The 27,882-nt window shown below is 39.1% G+C and overlaps 1 protein-coding gene across 2 annotated transcripts in view; it reads right to left on the bottom strand.

The window, feature by feature from the left end:
* LAMA2 (laminin subunit alpha 2) overlaps window positions 1-27,882 on the bottom strand; it is a 676,446-nt gene that overhangs the window by 161,301 nt on the left and 487,263 nt on the right. For both annotated transcript variants that reach the window (XM_040238873.1, XM_040238874.1), the window contains exons 32-34: window positions 23,576-23,769; window positions 5,303-5,445; window positions 1,879-1,977 (exon numbers count right to left, since the gene is read on the bottom strand). In XM_040238873.1, the coding sequence (XP_040094807.1) occupies window positions 1,879-1,977; window positions 5,303-5,445; window positions 23,576-23,769 (436 nt within the window). The remainder of the gene's footprint in view (window positions 1-1,878; window positions 1,978-5,302; window positions 5,446-23,575; window positions 23,770-27,882) is intronic.

The raw sequence follows: 27,882 nt of genomic DNA, 5'->3' as shown, positions 1-27,882 counted from the left end.
AAGCTATGATTTTGAGTGATAATGATTTGTCAGTGTAGATTTATCCGTTGTAACAAATGTGTCACTCCGTGGGGGGGACGTTGATAATGTGGGGGCTATTTGTGTCTTGGGTCAGGGGAGCCTATGGAAAATCTCAGTATTTTCCAGTCAATTTTGCTTTACACTACTCAAAAGTACTAAGTCCATTTTAAGAAATTTAGTATGGGAGAGGCTTCTGGGAAGATGAAAGGATGTAGGTCAAGAAATAACAAAGTAACAGTAATAGTAAAGACTCAGAGCATTTGGCTGTAATCAGCTCAATGACAGCAGCCACAGCGTCAGTTTTGCTTATACCTCTTTTCCCAGTGTCTGTCATTCTGCTATAGTATCTAGAACATGTTCAATCCTCGCCACTGCTAAGTCATTTCAGTCGTGTCCGACTCTGGATTAATTAAATGAATCAGTGAACGAAATGCCACCGTTCCATGGAATTTTTCCCTAATCACCCTTAACAAGATGACATTAATCCATTTATGTGTACTTCTCAGTTACATTCTTTTATTTCATGCTGTATTATATATTTACTTGCACTTGTCTCCACATACTTAAATGCTGATGTATACACACACACACACACACACACACACGAGACTACAAGCTCCTTGAAGACAGACTGGGCCTCATTTTTATCCGTCACCTGCCAACACTTAGCTTGGGCTTTGTATGTGGGGAACATTTGTGTGTGCCTGTTGAACTGAGATTACTTTCGCATGATCCGCTTAAAAGCTCTTATTTAGTGTATTCACAGAACAAACATAAAATTGCAAAATATTAAATTGATATGAGATAAATAGACTCACTAATCTAATATCTAACTACATTTGGCAAGAAATTTTGTATTTGTACATTCCACATCACTGGGAAGAAATCCTGAAAAAGTGTTTAGTAGGCTATTTGTAACCTGAGGGACATTGTTCAGCATCAGGTGCTGAGAATTCCATTTGATTTCCCTGTGGAAATTCTAATAAGCCAGCAGCAGGTTAGGTGGAAATGGTATTGCAACCGTGGGAATCCATAAACTAAGTCCTCCTGAGGTCCTTGAAGACAGCCATTTCTAAGTCATTTCCGTATTATGGCCTGAGGGATTTCTTCTTTAAAAAACGGACTAGATAATCTGCAAGAACCTTCTAGCTCCAATATTTTTTGTCATGTAAAGTTCTTTGAGAATCAGAACGGACCCCTGAATTCCAGGCCAGTTTTCCATTTCATGCATTTTTCTGGCCACAAGATGGCGAACTTTATGCTGTTTTCTTATTCTCTGCAAGGGAAAAGAACCTTAACCCTCTTGCAGTTTTGAAAATTTAAAACTCCCAATATCTTAAAAAGTCTGATAAACACAACATGGATTTGCATTCTGACTTTAAAAAGTGTCTTAAGTGCTTTGGATTTTCTTGATAAATAAGACTTCCTCTTTTGTGGGGCAATACAGATTTAGACTGTATTTCTATTAATATACAAATGCAAATATCCCATGATAAAATCCAAGAGACTACACGTATTTTCATTTGCTTATCTTTTTCCTTATGTAGTCAGAGACAGGGATTTGGGAATCCAGAATCTATGGAAGCTAGTGGATAGAGTTCTCAAAATATAGTGTCATTCTGATATTTCTAAACATTGGCCTTGATACTTCCCAAGTCTTTATCCCAATCTTTTCTTGTGGTACTGGGTTCTCAGATTTTATCTGAGGCAGAAGTAGCAAGTCAAAAATAAATCGATTGCATGCACCAAATTTGGATTTAGGAAGAACAAGATTTGCATTTCAGAAATTTGAAGTAATTTTCCTTAATTATATATAATCTGTCTGCTTTAAGAAGCAGCATGATTTTGCCAACTTACCCTGGTCAGAAGTTCATTCATTTCTGTCACCAGTGTGTTCAGACTGCCTTCTGCCACCTGAATGAGCCTCTCCGGGTCCCGCTGAGGTGAGAGCAAATGCTGAAAAGAGATTTCATTCCATATGATTTTGAGTAAATGGTCTTGCAGCGATCATAGGTTGAACATTTAACAGAACACATTTTTCCTTTATATACAAAGAACTTGGCTTTCTCACCTTCAGAGAAGAGAGCAACTACTTCAACTGGGCACTTAGACACAAAGCACTGTGCAGAATAACCTGGCAAATAACAGACTGCTGCAGTTTATTAAGACATTACTACGTGCCAGGTCTTTTGGTTTTGCATTGTCTCATTTAGTTTTTACAACAGCTCTATGAGATAAAAATGTTACTTCATTTTGTAGGTAGAAAACTGTGGCTTGAAGAGACCCCAAAGCATAGCCAGTAAGAAGCAGAGGCAAGATGAACCACGTCTGAATCTTTAAGGCCCCTACATTAATCACCAGAGATACAGTTTATAGGTTTATCACTTCTTTCTTTGAGGACAGGAGCCCTGACAGAGGGACCTGGCTGGGTGCTAACTAACTGCATGGTGTCAGCGTTGTAGGAGCTGGCCTGGCACTCACAGCTGGTACATTTTCCTCTCTTATTGAACATTATCAATCTCACAACACTAACAGTAGATGGGATCATTCTGTGACAGTGATGAATGAAACAAAAAATGAGACCATTCCATAATCGTGTCTAAACGCAGATAAAAACATGGTCTCTGTGCAGACCACAAAAATAGCCTGAATTCCATTTTCTGGCTAATATGAGTGACCACTGCTTCCTCACTAACTATAGCTTTAACTTCTCTTTTTCTTCCTTATTCTAGATAAGATTCATTAGAATATTTCATTACAGAATTATTTCCACTTCCTATGAGCACCCAATCCAATACAAACCTCTGTTTCCTTGAAACTGTTCCCCAATTCCTTAGCATAAACCCCAATACTCTGAGTGATTTTTAATGCCCTGTTACTGAGGCACACCCAAATCCCACATGCTGTGCAGTGTCCTTTGTGGCATCAAGTTAGTGAATCCAGGTCATGTGTGTCCCAGGTCATCTGTGACTGGAACCCAGGGAGCACTGACACAGTTAAAGGAACCGAACAAAGGGTATATCTAACTTGCTTAATGATTTATAATATTAAAATGGGATTCCAGATATTAAACAATGGAAGAGGAACACAAACAGAATCAAGAAAGATTGGAATTTAAGGAAAATAAAATCATTCTAACCAACACCCAGCCATAAGGAAACAGGTAATTGAACCCTCTGGCTTGGTTGAGGTCCATAGATTGGAATGTCTTTCAGAGGGCCCTTCAGAAATTCATTCATTGCATAAGTTATTACTTTAAATTTTTTTATGTCTCACTGAAGCATTTGCTTCTCTAGCTCAATTTTCTGTCTTTGTGTTCTTCCCATATTCAATAACTGGTCAGCATTTTATTAGAACTCTTTGCATTCCTGAATGCTAGGCTTCTAATGTAAACTAGGATTCCTCTGCCTGGCATTCAAGGTTGTCCTTCATACCACCCAGCCCCGCTAAAGCCTCCAGTCTTGTCTTTCACTAGCAGACCTGACTTCTAATGTCTCCAAGACAGGTCTTGCTCATTCACACTTCTGCCTCTGTGCACACGGCTCTCGTGGATCCAGTGGCAAGAGTATGTATGGATGGGCTAGGGGTCAAAGAGATCTCACCAGCGGTGGGCTGAGCTGCTTCCCCTCTGAACTGTGTGAAGGTGGTGCCATTGTCTCCGGCCCTACAGTCACACTGACTCTTTTCAAATCTCAGCTCTGTACCTAGCAACCACGTGACCTTTGGTCGCACTTGAAACTTCTCTATGACTCAGTGTCCCTGCCTGACTATGTGAGAAAAATGTAAATGATACATTACTCCTTTCCCACCTCTTGGATTTTTGGCGCTCTATGTGTGATAATTCATGTAAGACTTCAGTCAATTGCCTAGCACAGATACACTCATCAATACATGCTACCTATTCTTGCTATCATCATGACCAGTTTCTTCTTCTAGTAAATAGGGATAATAATACTTACTTTAAAAGCTGTGGTCTGAATTAAAGAATGTATTTCCTAGAAGACTGTCTGCCAGTGCCTAATGAATAAATCTTAGACATTCTCCCCCAGTCTTACCAATAATTCTCTGCCTGTTGAAATTGTTTCTATCTTTCAAGTTCTAACACAAATTACACTTTCATTAATGATATATTTTCCCTGCTTACTCTGGATCTTATCTATTTCTCTGATCTTGAACACTACTGTATGTCAAATGCCTATAAAGCTCGTGGTAATAGTTTTGCTAATTGTTTAATTATTTTTTTAAACCATATAATTATTTTTTTAAACCATAACCTTCCTAAAGGTAGTGACTGCATGCATTAGGGGTTGTGAAACCCTCAGAGAACCAAGTACAGTACTGGTCATTCCAGACTTTCTCAATAAATATTTGGTAATTGACTGATAGTATATAAGTTGTCACTTTTCATCTCTCTCTTTTTTTTAAATCAGATGAAACAACCTCAATTTCCTTAACATTTCTGCCATATCCCATCAACTACTGAAAGCTGTAACAAGGTCTTAGAATGGGTTTTCCCCTGCAACAAAAAGTACGTTCAAATGTTTCCTCATTCTCCAGTATAAAATTTTCACCTTGTGTTTTCATTCTGATAGTAAACTTAAATGTTAATGCAAGCATTTCTGGACCCTAGGCTGGGAACCTGAGAGAGTCACACAACCTCCTGCTCTCAGTGCCTACATTGGCATGCCTGTTTGATCAAAGGGTGGACTGAGCATATAAATCGTGCAAACTTGTCAATGATGCCAAATGGCATTTCAGGTCCTCTCACAAGGAGTTCTCTAGTTCAAATTGTGGAAAGGTAGAATTGAGTTACCGCATGTCACGTGCTGATGAAAGAACCTGTGTGGAAGTAGTCAGCATCATTCTCTTGTTGTAAGTAGCAATTTGCATTCAGCAAAAATCATGTTACTTTATATTAATGTTTTTAATTTGAATTTTACTGGTTTTTATGACTTTTGAAAGAATTAATTTGTTTTGATTTTATAGAGCTATTAAGTATAAGGAGTTCATATCTGATTTTATGTTTGCACATATTTAACATACATAATAAAATTGATTTAGGCCAAACACTAGGGGTACATGAGCCTCTTTTCCCTTAAGAGCAATCAGTAAATTGTAGTTTCAAGTCTGAAAAACTGGTTTAGAAAGCCTCTGAATTTCCCTAATAGCAGCCTGCCTTAATTTGGAACAATGGGAAGTGCATTTACCAATTAGGGCAATTCCCCCTGGGGAAGCTCTGTCATCTTTTATCCCAACTTTTGCTGTTACCGCTCCAACCTACCTTGAGTTCCTGAGTCATATTTTCAAGACCATACAGAATTTTATATGGAGCGGGCAGCGGGCCAGTGAGGTTGATGCTTGTGGCCATCTGCTCCAGGCGAGCCAAGTCACCGAGAAGAAGGCCGGTGCATTCATCTCCACAAACTGTGAAAGGGAAATGGCAAAGAATATTGACTTCTGCTAAGCATCCCAGACAGATGTGCAAAGATTTCAGCTACGAAATATTTTATGGGCTAAGTATCCTTCTGAGAAAGATGATGTTTCTCATCTCAAATAATTAACACTTTTAAAAGATGAAAACAACAACAAAAGAGCAGACACGCGTGTCACCCAGAACCTGAGACGTGGATGATGAGATAAACTGAGGAACCAGAGAAGAGGGGCCAATGGATTTTGAGAGGAAATGAATGCATTGCTTAAGAACTAAAGAAGATGTAAGACCCGGAATACAGCATTTATAAATACCCCAGAAATGCCACCTGATCAGTGTACAGAAAATCCATAACTGGGAATAAAATATGCTTTGGAATCTAAAAATGTATACAGTGGTCCCTGAGATAGAGCTGTGGAGAATCTGTAGCAATTGGGTCCCCACATGCTTCATGTATTAAATATACAAAAACTGTATGACTCTTTAGCTTAACTTCTAATGATAAGGAGTTTTTTTTACAAGTCAAAAGAACTCTTCTCTTTACAATTTGCGGGTTTTTTTTTTCCCTTCCTGATGAAATCTATTTATTTACTTACTTATTCACTTATGTATTTGCCAACTATTCCTCTTCAGTTACTCAGTGCATTATCACTCACTATTAGATGCAGTCCCACAGATTTCTACTTTGATGATTAACCTAACCCCGTCTTGTGGATAAATAACTGCCGAAAGTCAGCAAAACTTATTCTTAAAGTAGCAAAGAGTGCTAGTGTTCTACCTATATATTTTTTCACTAATTAGAAAGAGGGACTATTCAAAGTTGGTAAGGATAGAAGGGGCCTGGATGGTAATAGAGAGGAAAAAAAAGGTTTCTTTACCACTATCACACTAACTCATTAATAGTACAATTTCTACAATTAAAATATATTGATTCTTTTGGAGACTTTATAAAATATACCTATTCAGCTTGGATTTTTAGTTCAAAAATTTTTTTTCACTCTTTGCCCATTGGAGAAATGAGGTATAGCTTCTCCATGCCAAGAAGCATGTGCTACCATATTTATTATATGCATCCATGTATTGAGAGAGTCAGTTCTTACTTAGGTAGGTTGATAAGAAGTCCAGGGTCCCTGAGGAGAAAGGGGTCTGGGGATCGTGAAGAGGAGAAAACGACAAATGTTTTTTTCTTTAAGCCCAGAGCTGATGATTATACAACAAAATAACTCATCTTGCTCAAGGATATGTTTTTCCTTAAACTTTGTACCAGTGATTATATAACAACAATGTAGCCTGCTTGAGGATACGTTTTTCCTTCTTGAGAACCTTCTGACTAATCCTGTCATCTTAAAATGTAAATTGTGGGACTGGGTCTGGGAAGATCTTTCTGTTGTTAGTTTTAGTCCTGTTATCTTAAAATGTATGTTGTTGGAGTGGGTCTGGTAAGACCCTTACAATCCTGAGACATTCTTTTGATTTACTGAAATAACCAACTGAAAAAGTATATAGCTCTCTTGCTAAGACTAGCAAGTGGGGCATTCTCCGTACCCCTTCTGATGTCTATGTCAGAAGCTTTCTCTGTCCCTTTTTATACTTTAATAAAACTCTGTCTACACAAAAGATCTTGAGTGATCAAGCCTGGCCCCAGATCCTGAAGCTAAATCTTCTTTGGAGATCACGAATCTGACATTGTTCACAATAAGCAATCAGCCTATAGATACAATTTCTAGCTTATATTCTCCATATGGAGGTATCAAAACTACACACATGTTAAAAGAGATGAAAATAGATACCATGAAAAATACTGAGATCTGGAGCTGCTTTGCCTCATGCCCCAAACTGGCAAGGATTCAATAGTTCTCTAAACTAAACTCCCCTGAGCTGCCCAATGGAGAGAAAACCATTAACTGATGCTTGTAAACAAAGTAGTACAGAGTGATTTTTTGATAGGATGGCAGTTGGACATGAGTCACAATATTCCTTCACAGGGACTAAACTGCCCTAGCAGGGCTATAGCATATCACCTCTTTGCAGGTGACACCGGTGAGTGTGGAGCGTCACCTGCAGGGGTGCTCTAAGCTCCTGGTGGCTTGCAAGCTAAATGAACAAAGAGGCTTTGGAAGCAAGAAGTGAGGTCTGACAAACTAGAGCTGGATCTCTTTCTCTTCTATCCAGAATGAGACAGGATTTGCTTTAAATGGAAACTAAGTAAAAGGAAGAGAAGGCTGTGGCATCAAACCCTCAGCTCAATGTTAAGTGCTTGAGAAGTTTCAACAGACCTGTAAACATGAACCAATCATGGAACACACAAGTTGGAACACAATTAGGTACCAAATTGACTCTGTCTAAACACCAAGACCCAGTTTAGTCCTCAAACTTGAATGGGTTTCAGAGTCATCTGAAGGGTTTTCTTAAATCACAGAAGGCTGGGCCATACCCCTAGCATTTCTGATTTGAGAGGTGATTGAATGGTCTGGTTTCTGATTCTCTGACTAAGCATGTGCTTTTCTAGCAAGCTTCCAGGTGAATATTAATTCTTTGTTCCTGGGCACCACACTTTGGATAACTACTGTATCAGCAGCAATCACATCACCTGGGAGCTTATTAGGAGCTTGGGCCCCATCCCAGATCCAGTGAATCAGAATCTGCATTTCAGAAAGATTCCCCTGTGATCTCTGCATGTTAATATTTGAGATGCACTGCTGTGGGTCAGTGGCTCTCCATCTTGCTGCATATTCGAATCATGGCCATTTACAAAAATACAGATGTCCAGTGTTTCCCCTAGCCACCTCCAGAGACTCTGATTTGATGGGTTTGTGGTAAGGCCCAGGCATCAGTACATTTAAAAGATACCAGATGATTCTATCATGTAGCAGAGTTTAGAACCACTGGGCCAGATGACAAACTTTACAGATTCTCTATCCTAAAGGGAGATGGGGTTTGGAAGAAAGAGGTCATTTTACTTGCTGTCTCCTCTGTCGAGAACACTTCTTTCTTCATCTTCACCTATGTGACTCCTGGAGAATCAGGGCCAGGGCTCAAGTGTTACTTTCTTGGAGGAGTCAGCCCTGATGACTCTGAAATTACTGTCCTCACACATCACTGTTGTATTCCCTTTGTCTTGTTATCTTAACACTCATGCATGTATAAGCTATATTTTCATTTTAGGGATTTTTAAATTGTTTCTCTATCACCAGAGAAGGGACCTTAATCAGCTTTGGTTACAGTGCCTAAGAAAATGTCTTGCGCATAGTAAGCAATAAACAAATATTTGTTTACTACTATCTTTGTGAAAGGAGAGCAAAAAACATTTTGGAGAAGATCACAGAGTTATTACCATTTTAAAAGTTCCATTCAACCTCTAGTGAACATGTATTTTGGGCAGATGTTTTCAGCACAGAAGCAAGCAGTGTGCTCTTTTTCACTTTCAAGATCTTGAAAGATACTTGATAATATGACATTTCACTATGCTTTTTAGGGTAGGGTGTTATTCAGAATACATTGCTAGTTCTTTCTCTAACTTATTTAGAATTTATAACCTACCCATTTCTAAGAGGAATTGAGTCAGCTCATTGATAATGGTATGGCTTGAGGCTCCTCACTGATGGTTCCAGAAACTTCCAGGGAAAAGTTTTCTCAGTAATTTCAGTTTTTACTTCATACAAGCATAAATCAGGGGCTGGAATGCAGAACTAGGTCTGATTTACTGTAAAACACTGCAGAGTAAATTGGTGAGCTAGAATGCCAAGAGGCGTGATGAATACGGATTTTTCTCTCATTTATTCTACCCCCTGTCCATCTGTTTTGGTTCCTCATCTTCAGTTGTTGAAATGAAAATGTACTTAATTGCTCTTTCAAGGACTCATAATTCCATTTTATGCCTCTGTGTCCAAAGGTCTATTATTATACTATGTCTTATGCTCTGTATTTGCTTTTGGGGGAACAAAGTACAAGCATATTTCCATAAGTGAAGGCTAAGTTTTATAGTATGCTCCAAGTAATATACTAACACATATCCAAATGGGTCAGAAAGACTTATGAATATGACAGCTATGGGGTTTTTTCAAAGCTTCTGTACAAGTCTAGTTCCTGCAGTTATAAGGTAAACACATGGGGAAATGTGCCCTTTACATAATGGTTTGCTAATTTTATCCTGACACAAAATATTTAACTTACACCGCAAGCTACTTTCATTTGTCCTCAAAAAGTCTGAAACGTCTGGCAACAAACACTGGAAATGGGATGCAAATTAAAACCACATTTAATTCAGTACGATAGGAAAGATCTGAAGTGTGCACAGAGACAAGGAATATTCACATTACATAAACATTGTTCTTTGATAAGGGTGCAGTAACTACTCATAACACCTATCATGTAATCAAGATCCCCAAGGAACCTCTCCGAACCATTCTCCTGTTAAGCAATAGAGATAAGTTATAAAATGAGATTCTGCCTGAAATGCATGGGAGCAAAAAGCAAATATTTTAAGACTATGATTATATTTTACATGACTAAATGTTTCTGAGGCTTTGCCTATGAAAGTGTCAGGATAAATTTGTGTCTAATATTAACAAATGCAGTACTAAATTCAGATTGTTATAGCTGGGCACATGTAAGGGGCAAATCATGCAGCTGAAATTACAGATCGTTCCGTTAGCAATTAGTACAAAATATTGCATTTCTACTAGAGTCCCCCATGCATAATAAGCACTGGCTTACTGTCACAAAAAATTTACCCACCACATCCAAACCAAATAATCTGAAACTGAAATGAGAGCGCTGCATATTTTTAAAAAGGCCAAACCTATTAACCAATTTGAGGTAAAGATACACAAACTGTCCACTCTAAGCAAATAGAGATAAAGTGAGTAAATACACATTTCTAACAAAAGAAAAAAGCTGTGTGTTAATGTGTTTTTTAATTTAATTCTTCTACATTGAGGCCATTGCTTGTCTCTTGTATATGGATTAAAAAAATTTTTAGTTTATTTATTTGGCTGTGCTGGGTCTTAGTTGCAGCACAGGGGATCTTTCAGTTGCAGAATGCAGCTTTGTGCACATGGGAGCTAGTTCCCTGAGCAGGGACTGAACTCAGGCCCCCTTACTTGGGAGCAAGGAGTCTTAGACACCGGACCATCAGGAAAGTTTCTGGGTATGGATTTTATGTTTCTCTCTTTCCTCTTCAAGAAGAAAGTTTTAGACTAGCATTTATTTAAGACTTGTTAAATGAATTCAGTTATTCTATATTATTTATAGATAAATATCTTCTAAAATAAAAATGTGGCTTCAAATCCATTAAAAAGGCTTTTTCTTTTGCCTGTTAGTTCTTTGAATAGAGGGAAAGATTTTCTGTAGATTTTGGATGAGGCTGATAATTTATTCATGTGACAAGTTGTGAGGTATATAAATATTAAATAAAATTATGTACATAAATATATATTTAAAATAAGTTCAATATGGTTCTTGGGCTTCCCTGATAGTTTAGTTGGCAAAGAATCTGCCTGCAATGCAGGAGACCCCAGTTCAATTCCTGGGTTGGTAAGATCTGCTGGAGAAGGGATAGGCTGCCCACTCCAGTATTCTTGGGCTTCCCTTGTGGCTCAGCTGGTAAAAAAATCCACCTACAATGCAGGAGACCTGGGTTCGATCCCTGGGTTGGGAAGATCCCCTGGAGAAGGGAACAGCTACCCACTCCAGTATTCTAGCTTGGAGAAGTCCATGGTCTGTATGGGGTCACAAAGAGTCAGACATGACTGAGTGACTTTCACTTTCAATATGGTTCAAGTATGGTGCATCTCTTCAAAAAACAAAGGGAAGCTTTGAAACTACTACACGTAATAATGGGACAATATCTTTTATCTACACAATGTCCATTATGTGGCAGACAATATGTTGTATCTTGACTTCATTATCTCATCCAATGCTTACAGAAATTCTATGAAGTGAGTACTCTTAATGCCCTAATTTTAAAGATGAGAAAAATAGCTATAGTCACAGTGTTTACAAATCCATAAATAATGTATTTGAAGGACTTAAAGAGAAGAGAAAATATAAGGTGATTATAAAAGGGGTTTTCTGTGACTCAAAGAGCCTAGAATTAATTACTTAAAAACGCAGAATTTAGCATATCTCTTCAGAAATGGAGGAGCTGCACAAAACATCGTGCTTTTGAAAAAAATGGTCAAATGATAACCATGATGATAAGGATGGCTAGAATTTACTGAACATCTATTATGTTTAGACTTGTCACCTAATGCACAAGGATTTTATGGATAGTGAAATGAGACTGAGAAAAGTTAACAAATCAAATGCTACACAACTTTCATGTGACCAGCCAGAATTCAAAGCCTCTATAAACACTTCATAATAGCATGCTTCCTTGCATTAGGAGACGGTCTGTTTCAGAGACACCATAAAATAGGAGAAGATGACTAGACTATCTATCTCATTTATAAGACTTCTAACTTTAAGGTAATGTGATCAATTTTTCTTCAAGGTTAATCAACTTCCTGGATCTTGCAGAGTGAAAACTGTAATCAAATAGCATTTACTCACAAAGCCTGACTGAAAATTAAATAGTGGTCCACCTCTTCTGTATGACAGTTCAACAACACAACTCCTTAATCTATTAATGGAATGGCTTTTTCAACATGATACACAAACCACTGAGACTTGACAGCCAGTAAGGAAATCATCTGGAATCAGTGATAGTTGCTGTTCTACATTTTTAGCCTGAACGTAGGTCAAGGACACTGGCAACAAGAAACTCAAAACATGTTTCTCAAACAAAATAGGTGTGAAAAAGGTGAAAGGTGGGTGAACAGAAATTACTTTTATAGCTACTCTGATGCCTGGATTTGAATGACATGCCCTGGTTTAGAATTACAGAAAACTATAGTAGATGCGTATGCGTGTCATCTGTCATGCCGCTCTCCTTGCAACCCCATGGACTGTAGCCCACCAGGCTCCTCCATCCATGGGATTTCCCAGACAAGAATAATAAGAGTGGGTTGCCACTTCCTACTCTAGGGGACCTTCCCAACCCAGGGATCAAACCCATGTCTCTTGTGTTTCCTGCACTGGCAGGCAGATTCTTTGCCACTGTGCCATACTGGCCTTTGAATAGGAATTAGGATTTGGGATTAAATAGAGACAGATGGAGGATGGCATTTAAAAGGCTAGGATGGAGGGTGATCACAAGTCTAACAAACAAAACCTCATTCATTAAATAGCAATGAAGGCCAACTGATGGATTTTCATCATCTTTCATTATGGAAAGCCTCATTTTTTTACAGTGATCAGCCACTTCCACTATTTTGTCCCCGCTCTCATATACAGGGAACATATATACTAACTGGTATTACTAATCTACTCTGAGTATAAGAGTACTGCAGTGCTCTAGTGATAATATATGAAGGCCTCTACATTATCGTGATAGATTCTTGCTAACAACTGGCTATTAAAAGTAATAGTCTAAATAAAATAACTAACACAAAAGCCTACTGTGTAGCACAGGGAAATATACTCAACAATAACCTGTAAGGGATAATAATAAAAAAGATTCATATTTTATATGTATTTTATCAGTTCAGTTCAGTAGCTCAGTCATGTCTGACTCTTTGCGACCCCATGAATCGCAGCACGCCAGCCCTCCCTGTCCATCACCAACTCCCAGAGTTCACTCAGACTCACATCCATCAAGTCAGTGATGCCATCCAGCCATCTCATCCTCTGCCGTCCCCTTCTCCTGCCCCCAGTTCCTCCCAGCATCAGATTCTTTTCCAATGAGTCATCTCTTCACATGAGGTGGCCAAAGTACTGGAGTTTCAGCATCAGCATCATTCCTTCCAAAGAACACCCAGGGCTGATCTCCTTCAGAATGGACTGGTTGGATCTCCTTGCAGTCCAAGGGACTCTCAAGAGTCTTCTCCAACACCACAGTTCAAAAGCATCAATTCTTTGGCACTCAGCTTTCTTCACAGTCCAACTCTCACATCCATACATGACTACTGGAAAAACCATAGCCTTGACTAGACAGACCTTTGTTGGCAAAGTAATGTCTCTGCTTTTCAACATGCTATCTAGGTTGGTCATAACTTTTCTTCCAACTTTTAATTTCATGGCTGCAGTCACCATCTGCAGTGATTTTGGAGCCCCCCAAAATAAAGTCTGACACTATTTCCACTGTTTCCCCATCTATTTCCCATGAAGTGATGGGACCAGATGCCATGATCTTCATTTTCTGAATGTTGAGCTTTAAGCCAACCTTTTCACTCTCCACTTTTACTTTCATCAAGAGGCTTTTTAGTTCCTCTTCACTTTCTGCTATAAGGGTGGTGTCATCTGCATATCTGAGGTTATTGATATTTCTCCCAGCAATCTTGATTCCAGCTTGTGCTTCTTCAGGCCAGCGTTTCTCATAATGTACTCTGCACAGAAGTTAAATAAGCAGAGTGACATTATACAGCCTTGACGTACTCCTTTTCCTATTTGGAACCAGTCTGTTGTTCCAAGTCCAGTTCTAACTGTTGCTTCCTGACCTGCATATAGGTTTCTCAAGAGGCAGGTCAGGTGGTCTGGTATTCCCATCTCTTTCAGAATTTTCCACAGTTTCTTGTGATCTACACAAAGGCTTTGGCATAGTCAATAAAGCAGAAATAGATGTTTTTCTGGAACTCTCTTGCTTTTTCCATGAAGCAGCGGATGTTGGCAATTTGATCTCTGGTTCCTCTGCCTTTTCTAAAACCAGCTTGAGCATCTGGAAGTTCACGGTTCAGGTATTGCTGAAGTCTGGCTTGGAGAAGTTTGAGCATTGCTTTACTAGCGTGTGAGATGAGTGCAACTGTGTGGTAGTTTGAACATTCTTTGGCATTGCCTTTCTTTGGGATTGGAATGAAAACTGACTTTTTCCAGTCCTGTGGCCACTGCTGAGTTTTCCAAATTTGCTGGCATATTGAGTGCAGCACTTTCACAGCATCATCTTTCAGGATTTGAAATAGCTCAGCTGGAATTCCATCACCTCTACTAGCTTTATTCATAGTGATGCTTTCTAAAGCCCACTTGACTTCACATTCCAGGATGTCTTGCTCTAGGTGAGTGATCACATCATCGTGATTATCTTGGTCGTGAAGATCTTTTTTGTACAGTTCTTCTCTGTATTCTTGCCACCTCTTCTTAATATCTTCTGCTTCTGTTAGGTCCCTACCATTTCTGTCCTTTATCGAGCCCATCTCTGCATGAAATGTTCCCTTGGTATCTCTAATTTTCTTGAAGAGATCTCTAGTCTTTCCCATTCTGTTCTTTTCCTCTATTTCTTTGCATTGATCACTGATGAAGGCTTTCTTATCTCTTCTTGCTATTCTTTGGAACTCTGCATTCAGATGCTTATATCTTTCCTTTTCTCCTTTGCTTTTCACTTCTCTTCTTTTCACAATATTCGTAAGGCCTCCTCAGACAGCCATTTTGCTTTTTTGCATTTCTTTTCCATGGGGATGGTCTTGATCCCTGTCTCCTGTACAATGTCACAAACCTCCGTCCAGAGTTCATCAGGCACTCTATCTATCAGATCTAGGCCCTTAAATCTATTTCTCACTTCCACTGTATAATCATGAGGGATTTGATTTAGGTCATACCTGAATGGTCTAGTGGTTTTCCCTACTTTCTTCAATTTAAGTCTGAATTTGGCAATAAGGAGTTCATGATCTGAGCCACAGTCAGCTCCCGGTCTTGTTTTTGCTGACTGTATAGAGCTTCTCCATCTTTGGCTGCCAAGAATATAATCAATCTGATTTCAGTGTTGACCATCTGGTGATGTCCATGTGTAGAGTCTTCTCTTGTGTTGTTGGAAGACAGTGTTTGCTATTACAAGTGCATTTTCTTGGCAAAACTCTATTAGCCCTTGCCCTGCTTCATTCCACATTCCAAGGCCAAATTAGCCTGTTACTCCAGGTGTTTCTTGACTTCCTACTTTCGCATTCCAGTCACCTATAATGAAAAGGACATCTTTTTGGGGTGTTAGTTCTAAAAGGTCTTGTAGGTTTTCATAGAACCATTCAACTTCAGCTTCTTCAGCATTATTGGTTGGGGCATAGACTTGGATAACTGTGATATTGAATGGTTTGCCTTGGAAATGAACAGAGATCATTCTTTTTTTGAGATTGCACCCAAGTACTGCATGTCGGACTCTTTTGTTGACCATGATGGCTACTCCGTTTCTTCAAAGGGATTCCTGCCTGCCGTAGTAGATATAAAGGTCATCTGAGTTAAATTCACCCATTCCAGTGCACATAGCGTGGCCAAGAGGAGCTACCCCACGTCCGAGGTCAGGGGCAGAAGCCAGGAGGACCCCATGCCCGAGGGGCAGCAGCCAAGAGGAGTTACCCCACATACGAGGTCAGGGGCAGCAGCCAGGAATGCCAGGCTGCGATGGCACAGAAAGGGCTGAGAGGAGCTACCCCACGTCAGAGGTCAGGGGCAGAAGCCGGGAGGACCCCATGCCCAAGGGGCGGCAGCCAAGAGGAGCTACCCCACATCCGAGGTCAGGGGTGGCGGCCGAGAGGAGCTACCCCGTGTCCAAGGTCAGGGGCAGTGGCCGAGAGTGCCAGGCTGCAACAGTGCAGGAGCAGCTGAAATGAGCTAACCCACGTCTGAGGCCAGGGGCGGCGGCCGGGAGGAGCTTCCCAATGCCAGAGGCCAGGGGCAGCGGCCAGGAGGAGCAACCCCACATCTGAGGTCAGGGGCAGTGGCCAGGAGAAGCAACCCCATGTCCAAGGAGCGGTGGCTCTGTGGGCGCAGGAGGGCCTAGAGGAGCTATTCTACATTCAAGGCCAGGAGGGGCAGCGGTGAGGAGATACCCCTCATCCAAGGCAAGGAGCAGCGGCTGCACTTTGCTAGAGCAGCCGTGAAGAGATACCCCACATCCAAGGTAAGAGAAACCCAAGTAAGATAGTAGGTGTTGCAAGAGGGCATCAGAGGGCAGACACACTGAAACCATACTCACAGAAAACTAGTCAATCTAATCACTCTAGGACCATAGCCTTGTCTAATTCAATGAAACTAAGCCATGCCGGTGGGGCCACCCAAGACGGGCGTGTCATGGTGGAGAGGTCTGACAGAATGTGGTCCACTGGAAAACGGAATGGCAAACCACTTCAGTGTTCTTGCCTTGAGAACCCCATGAACAATATGGAAAGGCAAAATGATAGGATACTGAAAGAGGAACTCCCCAGGTCAGTATGTGCCCAATATGCTACTGGAGATCAGTGGAGAAATAACTCCAGAAAGAATGAAGGGATGGAGCCAAAGCAAAAACAATACCCAGTTGTGGATGTGACTGATAATAGAAGCAAGGTCCGATGCTGTAAAGAGCAATATTGCATAGGAACCTGAAATGTCAGGTCCATCAATCAAGGCAAATTGGAAGTGGTCAAACAGGAGATGGCAAGAGTGACCGTTGTCATTCTAGGACTCAGCGAACTAAAATGGACTGGAATGGGAGAATTTAACTCAGATGACCATTTAACTCAGATGTATTTTATACATATATATATAAACTGAATCATGGGCTTCCATGGTGGCTCAGTAGTAAAGTATCTGCCTGCAAAGCAGGAGATGCAGGTTTAATCCCTGGATTGGGAAGATCCCCTGGAGAAGGAAATGGCAACCCACTCTAGTATTCTTGCCTGGGAAATTCCATGGACAGAGGAGCCTGGTGGACTATAGGCTATGGGGTCTCAAAAAAGCTGGACATGACTTAGTGTCTAAACAACAACAATAAACTGAAGCACTGTGCTGTACACCTGAAACTAACTTGACACTGTAAATCAACAACTCTTCAATAAAATAAATAAAATAAAGACAATAATCTATATAAAGACATCACTTTGCCAACAAAGGTCTGTCTAGTCAAAGCTATGGTTTTTCCAGTAGTCATGTATAGATGTGAGAGCTGGACCATAAAGAAGACTGAGTGTCAAAGAATTGATGCTTTCAAACTGTGATGTTGGAGAAGACTCTTGAGAGTCCCTTGGACTGCAAGGAGATCAAACCAGTCAGTCCTAAAGGAAATCAACCCTGAATATTCTTTGGATGCACTGATGCTGAAGCTGAAGTTCCAATACTTTGGCCACCTGATGTGAAGAGCCGATTCATTGGAAAAGACCCTGATGTTGGTCAAGATTGAAGGCAGGAGGAGAGAGGGAAGACAGATGACCAGACGGCTGGATGGCATCACCGACTCAACAGACAGGAGTTGAGCAAGCTCTGAAAGTTGGTGAAAGACAGGGAAGTCTGGTGTGCTGCTGTCCAAGGGATCGCAAAGAGTCTGACACAACTGAATGACTGAACAACAACAACAATAAGACTAAGGTAGGAAAAGACTTCAAACCTTGGGTTTTACCGAGTGTCTGGAAAGTGCGTATTTTACAGACTTAGTGTGTTATAATATTTAGCTAGGCTTACCTTATGAGGTGAAAACATAGTTCATGATTGCTTTTGCAATGTTAGCAAGCAAAGCATCATCTTAAATTTTATATTTTAGATAATTTGTGACTATAAATAAGTGCTGATACATTCCTAATATTTCATACACATTGAATATAAATAGAAAGCATCAATTTGATATTTATAAAATATTTCAGGCACTCTTTATGGAATGAGATCTTGCCAACAGCTCTATTTTGAACATCACATGAGTTTTTCAGTGTTAACTACTAGTCTAAACTCTTGTGACCCCATGGACTATAGTGCACCAGGCTTCTCTGTCCATGGAATTCCCTAGGCAAGAATGCTGGAGTGGGTTGCCATTCCCTTCTCCAAGGGATCTTCCCATCCCAGGGATCGAACCTGGGTCTCCTACATTGCAGATTCTTTACCACCTGAGCCACCAGGGGAGCCCCAAATAGGACACAAACAGATCCAAATTTTGTATTTCCCAATGTAAAACTTTACTATTAAATAAACAATGGTTTTCTTGCTCAGTCTCAAGTTTCAGAAAGGCAGGTGGTTGGTCTCATTTTATAAAATAACATGTAAATTATGAACGAGGCTGAAAAAAGAGGTTGGATTTGTATTAACCTAACTCACTAAGTTGGAGAAGGAAATGGCAACCCACTCCAGGGTTCTTGCCTGGAGAATCCCAGGGATGGGGAGCCTGGTGGGCTGCCGTCTATGGGGTCGCACAGAGTCAGACACGACTGAAGCAGTCGACTCAGCAGCAGCAGCAGCAGCAGCAGCAACTCACTAAGGAGAGGCTCTCATTTGGGAAGTCCAATAAGATCTATTCAGAACTCATCAGCATCTAAAAGGAAGAACACATTGCAGAGCTTTCTCCAGTCAGTCTCATTAGGAAAAAAATACAAAGGCCTTGAAGAAATCTGAGTGCCAGTTAATGTGTCTTTTCACCTGCATGGAGGGACTGCAAGGACTTCACCTGGCAATCTCTGATTAACAGGAATCTACCATAACTACCACAATGTTTTAAATCTTAGAGAGTCTCAATGGTTAGCAGAGTAAAAAAAATGTATGTACCTACTGACTTTACATATATTAAATTTTTTTCATTTTATTTTTTTAGCCCATCTTATCTTTATTCTTTCTTGAGGGAACATGGGCTTTAAGCCCAGAAGAAGTAAATGAATAATGAACTGAATTAACTAATGTTGACTATATTGGGAAAACCACGTTTGCTCTTTGCGTCTCGGATTAACAGTCAATGGAGAGGTTAAGAAAGTAATATTTGCAAGACAGCCCTATGTTCAAACCACAACTCTGTTGAAAAGTCAGGGTGAACCTTGGAAAGGTGACTTAAATCATCTAAATTCAGGTTTTAAAAAATCACACTGTGGACACAATAACGTGGGGATGTTGCAAGAATTAAGTGCTTACCGTCACTTCTGACAAATGGTAGTCTCTCAAGATGGGTGAATTGATAAAGAATTGAACCATGTGGGGTGAAAGGGTCTTTAGGGGATGCTTGAGACTGAAGACAGACACAATGGTTAGGTATGCCTGAGTATTAGTTGGCTTGGTGGGGTTGATAATGTTGGTAGGTTGAATCTGGATAATTATGAGAAATTCTGGTATCTCCTAATAAGGGCACAGATTATTTGTGTAAATTCTTCACGATAGTAATGGAATATCCCTATATAAAAAACCTGTGTCCTGCAAGAAATTCACTACTATATTTTGGATCCAATAAAACCCTACCTTTCTTGTAGTTGTTTAGTTGATAAGTCATGTCTGACTCATTTGCAACCTCATGGACTATAGCCTGCCAGGCTCCTCTGTTGGATTTCCCAGGCAGGAATACTGGAGTGGATTGCCGTTTCCTTCTCCGGGGACTCTTTCTGACCCAGGAATCAAACCGAACCTATAACTTCTACATTGGCAGGTGGATTCTTTACCACTGAGTCATCAGAAAATTCTGAAACCCTAGCTTGCTCACTGGCAATTATCTGTGCCAGCTACTAGTTTTTTTTTTTGAAAAGAAGGTGGTGAAGGAAAGCTCTTTCATGATTTCTGTATTTTCTCTGTCTTCTTTACAGCATAATTTAAAATTATTTGCTAAATAAATTAAGAGCATAAACTATACAGGGAATATATAAATTCTTTCCAACAATATGCAGTTCATCTGAGATACTACAATGATCATGCACAGACCATGCCTAGGTAATTTATTTGTTAAAGAAATTAAGAGCATAAGCAATAGTTAGAACCAGACATGGAACAACAGACTTATTCCAAATTGGGAAAGGAGTACATCAACGCTGTATGTTGTCACCCTGCTTAAATTTAACTTACATGCAGAGTACATCAGGTGAAATGCCAGGCTGGATGAAGCACAAGCTGAAATCAAGATTGCTGGGAGAAATGTCAATAACCTCAGATATGCATATGACACCACCCTTATGGCAGAAAGCAAAGAACTAAAGAGCCTCTTGATGAAAGTGAAGGAGGACAGTGAAAAAGTTGGTTTAAAACTCAACATCAAAAAAACTAAGATTATGACATCTGGTTCCATCACTTCATGGCAAATAGATGGGGAAACAATGGAAATAGTGACAGACCTTCTTTTCTTGGGCTCCAAAATCACTGCAGATGGTGACTGCAGCCATGAAATTAAAAGATGCTTACTCCTTGGAAGCAAAGCTATGACAAACCTAGACAGCATATTCAAAAGCAGAGACATCACTATGCTGACAAAGGTCTGTCTAGTCAAAGCTATGGTTTTTCCAGTAGTCATGTATGGATGTGAGAGTTGGATCATAAAGAAAACTGAGCACCAAAGAATTGATGCTTCTCAACTCTGGTGTTGGAGAAGACTCCCGAGAGTCCCTTGGACTGCAAGGAGATCCAACCAGTCAATCCTAAAGGAAATCAGTCCTGAATATCCAGGACTGATGCTGAAGCTGAAACTCCAATACTTTGGCCACCTCATGTGAAGATCTGACTCACTGGAAAAGATCCTGATGCTGGGAAAGACTAAAGGTGGGAGGAGAAGGGGATGACATAGGATGAGATGGCTTGATGGTATCACTGACTCAATGGACATGAGTTTCAGGAAGCTCTTGGAGTTGGTGAAGGACAGGGAATCCTGGCATGCTGCAGTTGATGGGGACACAGAGTTGGACATGATTGAGCAACTGAACTCATTGACTGACTGAAGAGCATAAACTCTACAGGGAGTACATAAATTCTTTCTACCAATATGTGGCTCACCTGAGATACTGCAATGATCATTTCCTGGTGCATTTTTTAAAAAAGTATACACATCCATGATGTGGGCCAAATTAAACTGTATTTTCTAAAGAATCAGCCAAAGAGAGAAGAACTAACTATATGATACATGCTACTAAGGATTTGAGTTTTAATTTATTTCTATCAAATGTGACAAACATCTTATTTTTATAGTCAGCACAGATAACAGCACAATTTTATCTCTTTTCTTTATTGAAGTAACATGGTCTCCAGGCTCTGAAGAAGGTGTTATTTGTACAGAGGACACTTTTCCTTACTACATAAATATTCTCTTGCCAGAATCAAGATACTTCATCCACTCTCACTCATGGGCATTATAAAATTCTACTATATTCATATGTGACAAAACAGGGCCAGCAGATCAATGTACTAGGTGAATCCATTCTTTGGTTTCTTGCTCCAAGTTAGCTTAAGGATTTAGAAAGAAGGAAAGGAAGAAGTAAAACTATCACTATTTGCAGATGACATGATGCTTTACACAGAAAATCCTAAAGACACTGCCAAAAAACTATTTGAACTCATTAATGAATTCAGTAAAGTGGCAGGATACAAAATTAATATCCAGAAATCTGTTGTGTTTCTGTACCCTAAAGACAAACTATGAGAAGAGAAATTAAGAAAATAATCACATTTATAAATGCATCAAAAAGAATAAATCTAAAGAGATAAAAGGCTTCTACTTGTAAGACTATATGACATTGATTACAAAAATTTGAAGACAGCACAAAAAATGGAAAGATATACTGTGCTTATGGATTGGAAGGATAAATATTGCTTAAATGACCATACTAGGCAAAGCAATCTACAAATTCAATGCAATCCCTATCAAAATACAAGGGCATTTTCCACAGAATTAGAACAAATAATTATAAAATTTGTACGGAAAAACAAAAGGCTCCAAAGAGCCAATATAATTTTGTGAAAGAACAGAGCTGGAGGGATCATACTCACTGACTTTAGACTATACTACAGAGCTACATTTATCAAAAGAATATGGTACTGGTACAAAAACATACATATAAATCAATGCAACAAGATAGAAAGCAAACAAACCATAAACTCATAGAAAAAGAGATCAGATTTTTCTGATCTCACCCCTAGAAAATTAATTAATTTAAAATTCAAGGTCTGTTAGATTAGCATTTAGGTTATGAATATATATTATTTAGTTGAATATTTCCATGTTAATAGTTAACTTCAATAACAATATTAAAACTAGTTGTATTATACTGGAAGTCCATGCAATTATCATTAAAATATGCCATTTTACTTAAGAAGAGTGAATATATATATACCAATAACTGAATATGATAATGTAAATGTGTATTACATATTATACTTTATCTCCTCCCATCAAACTTGACATTTATTTTTATTTTAAATGTAATATGAAATACACAGAAAAGAAGAAGTTTAAAAATTATATTCCCAAATATACCCAGTCTTTACCTTTTGGCAGATCTAAAAAGCCAGGCTTAGCTTTTGAGGCAACTCATAATAGTGAAAATGTTATTAACATTCAGACACACACAAGATGTTAAAACCAGAAATACAAGCATATGTAAATACACTAAAATATGTAAATATTGAAAAAAAAAGCACTTAAATAATTTCTACTTATATTTGTTAGAAAGAATTAAGACCAATATTGTAAATTTCCTCAAGGAAAAGAATATACCACAGTATAATGGTCCTCCCTATATTTATAAATAACCTTTTTAGATTATATAAGATCTAAGAATTATATTTAATACTGATAGTCGATGTACACTCAGGATGGCATTACTGAATCCTGAAGCAATTAAAACAAAGGAAAACATGCGAGTAGAAACCCTTGAATTCATTGTCAATGCTTCCAGGTTCTGTAGTGCAAGAGAAAGTTAAGAAGAAGGATGCCCATGGATTTCTGTAAACTCAGAAAAGCCAGCTGTATTTCAAGGGTTACTGTGTTTGTCCATTTGATTACAAATTCAAGAGGATTCTTAAAAAATTTAACAAACTCAGACCTTTAATCTGTCACAAAGGCAATGTCAGCTTTAGGTAAAACTGCAAACTCTTAGATGGGGAAAATAAAATAGAATCTGCCTCTGGGAACTTTGCTGTAGGTCTTCAATGAACTGACTAAAGCATGCTGAGGATTTCCTCAGTTGTTCTTGGCTCAGCGGGATGGAGACAAAACAGCAGGCAAACAGAAGAAGGTGGACAGACAGTGCCAGGGAGAACGAAGAGTAGCAGTAACTATTGAAAAACAAGGGAAACACTAGCTATTGAAAAATAAGAAAAAAAAACATCAGTCTTTCTCACTGGAAATGAGACAGAAATGGAACCAAGCCCTCCCCCCGAAGCCAATAATCAAGTTAGTATACGTACAAACACACTCCATGCCCTCGCGCGCATGCCCCTGTTCACAGCCGTCACACTTCCGCCCTGTGGCTCCGGGTCGGCACGTGCAGATCCCCGTGACCGGGTCACAGGGGACAGGCAGTGAGCCATGGGGGTCACACTCACATTCTTGGCAGGAGCCTCCAGGGCTGCTTGGGCTGCCGGTATAGCCAGGGGCACACCTGAATTTAAACAATGACAATGCAAAGGAGATTAATAATAAGTCATGTCTCAAAATTGTTGTTGTTGTGTGTGTGTCGTTGTGAATGAAACAAAATTGATAGCAAACGTCAATAGATCAGGGGTTAACAAATTTTTCCTGCAAAGAGCTATACAGTAAACATTGCAGGCTTTGTAGGTCAAGAGGCAAAATCAAACTCATGCAGTGAAAGAGAGAGAAATTTTCAAACATTTTTGGCTGAAGGAATTCAAATCAGAATATTAACCAAGTATAAATTGTTTTATAATAATATACTAATGGAAAACTGATATAATAATGGGAAGAATGGGATTCTTGTCGAGGTATCAAATTTACATGCATGGGTACAAAGTCACTTCAGTCATGTCCAACTCTGTGTGACCCCATGGACTGTAGACCACCAGGCTCCTCTGTCCATAGAATTCTTCAGGCAAGAATACTGGAGTGGGTTGTTGTTTCCTTTTCCACAAATTTACATAACTGTGGCTAAATATTTAGTATTCTCTATTAGCTAAGTCTACCTGTAACAAGCATTCACAGCTTGGGTGCCATACTGAAATAGGCAATGGGCCCACTACTGCTTTAGATTACAAAAAATTTTTTGAAGTCTTCATTTTTAAATTAGAAATGAATAAAAATTTACATTGATTTCTGGGCTTACCTAGATGCATTCACTTTAGGGATCAAAATGACCAAATAATTCAACTTATTAATTTTACTAATGAGAAAAAGGAAGCAAGTGGCAATAAGTTGCTACATTTTCTATTTAATTCTTTCCTTTTGATCACATATTTCTCAAGACAGATTTTTTAGTGTGCCTCTCTGGAAGTAGATTATTTGATATAAATAAAATATGTAACACTAACTTCAGAAATTCTAAAGGAAATCCAACTGAATGAACCCCAAATGCCAACTGTTCGTCAATCTTCTACCCTTCAGTGAAACAATTCACTTAAGTATATGATGGTTATGTTACTGTAAGTTTGTGTGCTAAGTTGCTTCAGTTGTGTCCAACTGTTTGAGACCCCATGGACTGTAGCCCACCAGATTCCTCTGCCTGTGGGATTCTCCTGGCAAGAATACTGGAGTGGGTTGCCATGCCTTTCTCCAGGGGATCTTCCTGACCCAGCGATCAAACCCACATCTCTTAAGGCTCCTGCACTGGCAGGCAGGGTCTTTACCACTAGCACCACCTGGGAAGCCCAAGTAAGCTGGGTAACTTTTAAGAGATGCTATCAAGACTATATGCTCTGAATTACCAAGGATGGTCCCAAATTGCCTGTTCTGGTTTAAGTGTTAAAAACACAGAGTCTCTCAGTTTCCTGGATAGCACAATAAATTATATATGTAGTTCAGCCTAAATATAATCAACAGCTAGCAAAGTAATACTCAAAATTCTCCAAGCCAGGCTTCAACAGTACATGAACTGTGAACTTCCAGATGTTCAAGCTGGGTTTAGAAAAGGCAGAGGAACCAGAGATCAAATTGTCATTTGTTGGATCATTGAAAAAGCAAGAGAGTTCCAGAAAAACACATCTTCTGCTTTATTGATTATGCCAAGGCCTTTGACTGTGTGGATCACAACAAACTGTGAAAAATTCTTCAAGAGATGGGAATACCAGACCACCTGACCTGCCTCCTGAGAAATCTGTATGCTGGTCAAGAAGCAACAGTTAGAACTGGACATGGAGCAACAGACTGGTTCCAAATCGGGAAGGGAGTATGTCAAGGCTGTATATTGTTACCCTGCTTATTTAACTTATATGAAGAGTACATCATGGGAAATGCTGGATTGGTTGAATCACAAGCTGGAATCAGGATTGCTGGGAGAAATGTCAATAGCCTCAGATATGCAGATGACACCTTCCTTATGGCAGAAAATGAAGAAGAACTAAAGAGCCTCTTGATGAAAGTGAAAGAGGAGAGTGAAACAGTTGACTGAAAACTCAACATTCAGAAAGTTTAGATCATGGCATCTGGTCCCATCACTTCACAGAAAATAGAAGAGGAAATAGTAGAAACAGTGACAGACTTTAATTTTTTTGGCTCCAAAATCACTGCAGATGGTGACTGCAGCCATGAAATTAAAAGATGCTTGCTCCTTGGAAGAAAAGTTATGACCAACCTAGACAGCATATTAAAAAGCAGAGACATTACTTTACCAACAAATGTATGTCTAGTCAAAGCTATGGTTTTTCCAGTAGTCATGTATGGATGTGAGAGTTGGCCTATAAAGAAAGCTGAGTGCTGAAGAATTCATGCTTTTGAACTGTGGTGTCAGAAAGGACTCTTGAGAGTCCCTTGGACTGCAAGGAGATCCAACTAGTTCATCCTAAAGGAAATCGGTCCTGAATATTTACTGGAAGGACTGATGCTGCAGCTGAAACTCCAATACTTTGGCCACCCGATGCAAAGATCTGACTCATTGGAAAAGACCCTGATGCTGGGAAAGATTGAAGGCGGGAGGAAAAGGGGACAACAGAGGATGAGATGGCTGGATGGCATCACCGACTAAATGGGCATGAGTTTGTGTAAACTCTGGGAGTTGGTGTTGGGACAGGAAGGCCTGGCTTGCTGCAGTCCATGGGGTTACAAAGGGTCGGACACAACTGAGCAACTGAACTGAATTGAAGGATGTTTGTTCAAGAGGCAAAGAGAGAAGGAAGATGAGAGACAGTAGGAGATTTAATCCAAAAGTTGTAAACACTAGCCAAATAATCCTGGACCATCTTTAGCGGCCTAGGACTGTAGAAATTTGCACAGCTGACTGTGAATGTTAATTCTTTCTGTGCTGGTTAGAAAAGCAAAGTGAAAGAAAATTATCTGTAACATTAGGTTTTTATACATTTATCATTTTAATATATTATTTCCAATGTACTATTACAAATGCTCAACAAAGTATCTTTAAATAAATCCACTTAAATTGTTTCTTAACATTTGCTGGTGAAAGAATTCAATTCCAAATAGGTTCAGATTGATTAAATGTTCAAAGAGTTTATTATAAGAGTAACAGAGATAAAGCATGGGTAGCGGTTTCTATGATATAGGGACACTCAAGACATTTAAGCAGCTTTAGACCTGATGAGTTTGGGCAGGTCATAAGGTGCTTTAAATCATTTAAGATGCTCTCAGAAGTGAAACAAATTTATTTGGAAGGTTACAATAAAAATTTAAGCAAGACCTTTAGTTTAATTTAGCTGAATAAAAGTAATTTTTCAGGGAAATATAGCCTGATCATTTATATGTTAGAAATGATGAATGTGGAGCCATAACAACATTTGAGAACTGCAAAAACTATTCAAGCCATTCCCATTTGATAGCATATAACCCTGCTCATCTCTGTGCTATACAAACTGTTAACTCTTATTGATTAAACATTTATGGATAATAAACATATAAATTTTCTATAATCACTCTAGCTCAGGACAATAATTGTCATTTCAGCATACTCTTCCAATCTCTTCTATATAACGTGCTTTTATAGATAGTGGAAACTCCAATTTATAAATGTAGCTATAGTATCAAACTTTTTTCATAAATTATTCCAGATAATCCTCTTGGTGTCCAGGGATGCTTTTAGTTGTCCTCCTACTGGTGTTTACAGGGGCATGAAATGGATATTAGGCTAAGCATGAACACTACAGCATATTGGTGGACATGAAAAAATATATATATATTCAAATGATGTATATAACTCCACAACAAATAGCAATGTTTTGGATTTTGCCTGCTTTTAGTTATTTCATTGCTACTAATTTCTGTTGGCATGAAAATTGTGAATATTTTATATATATACTATATATATATTTATGCAAGTAGTGAATATTTTTTGTGTTTAGAGTTACAGAATTATTGAGAAATATATTTTGCAAACTTATAGAAACTGCACTGGACTTTATAAACATATGTTTAACTATTTAGCTATCTATTTATTTCCATGGGCTTCCCAGGTAGCTCAGCTAGTAAAGAATTCTCCTGCAATGCAGGAGACCCCACTTTGATTCCTGGGTTGGGAAGTTCCCCTAGAGAAGGGATAGGCTACACACTCCAGTATTCTTGGGCTTCCCCGGTGGCTCAGATAGTAAAGAAACCACCT

The sequence above is a fragment of the Oryx dammah genome, unplaced genomic scaffold, assembly GCF_014754425.2.
Source record: "Oryx dammah isolate SB20612 unplaced genomic scaffold, SCBI_Odam_1.1 HiC_scaffold_4, whole genome shotgun sequence".
Lineage (NCBI taxonomy): Eukaryota > Metazoa > Chordata > Mammalia > Artiodactyla > Bovidae > Oryx > Oryx dammah.
The sequence above is the reverse complement of the archived record's forward strand: the minus strand, read 5'-3'. Positions and strand labels throughout refer to the sequence as shown.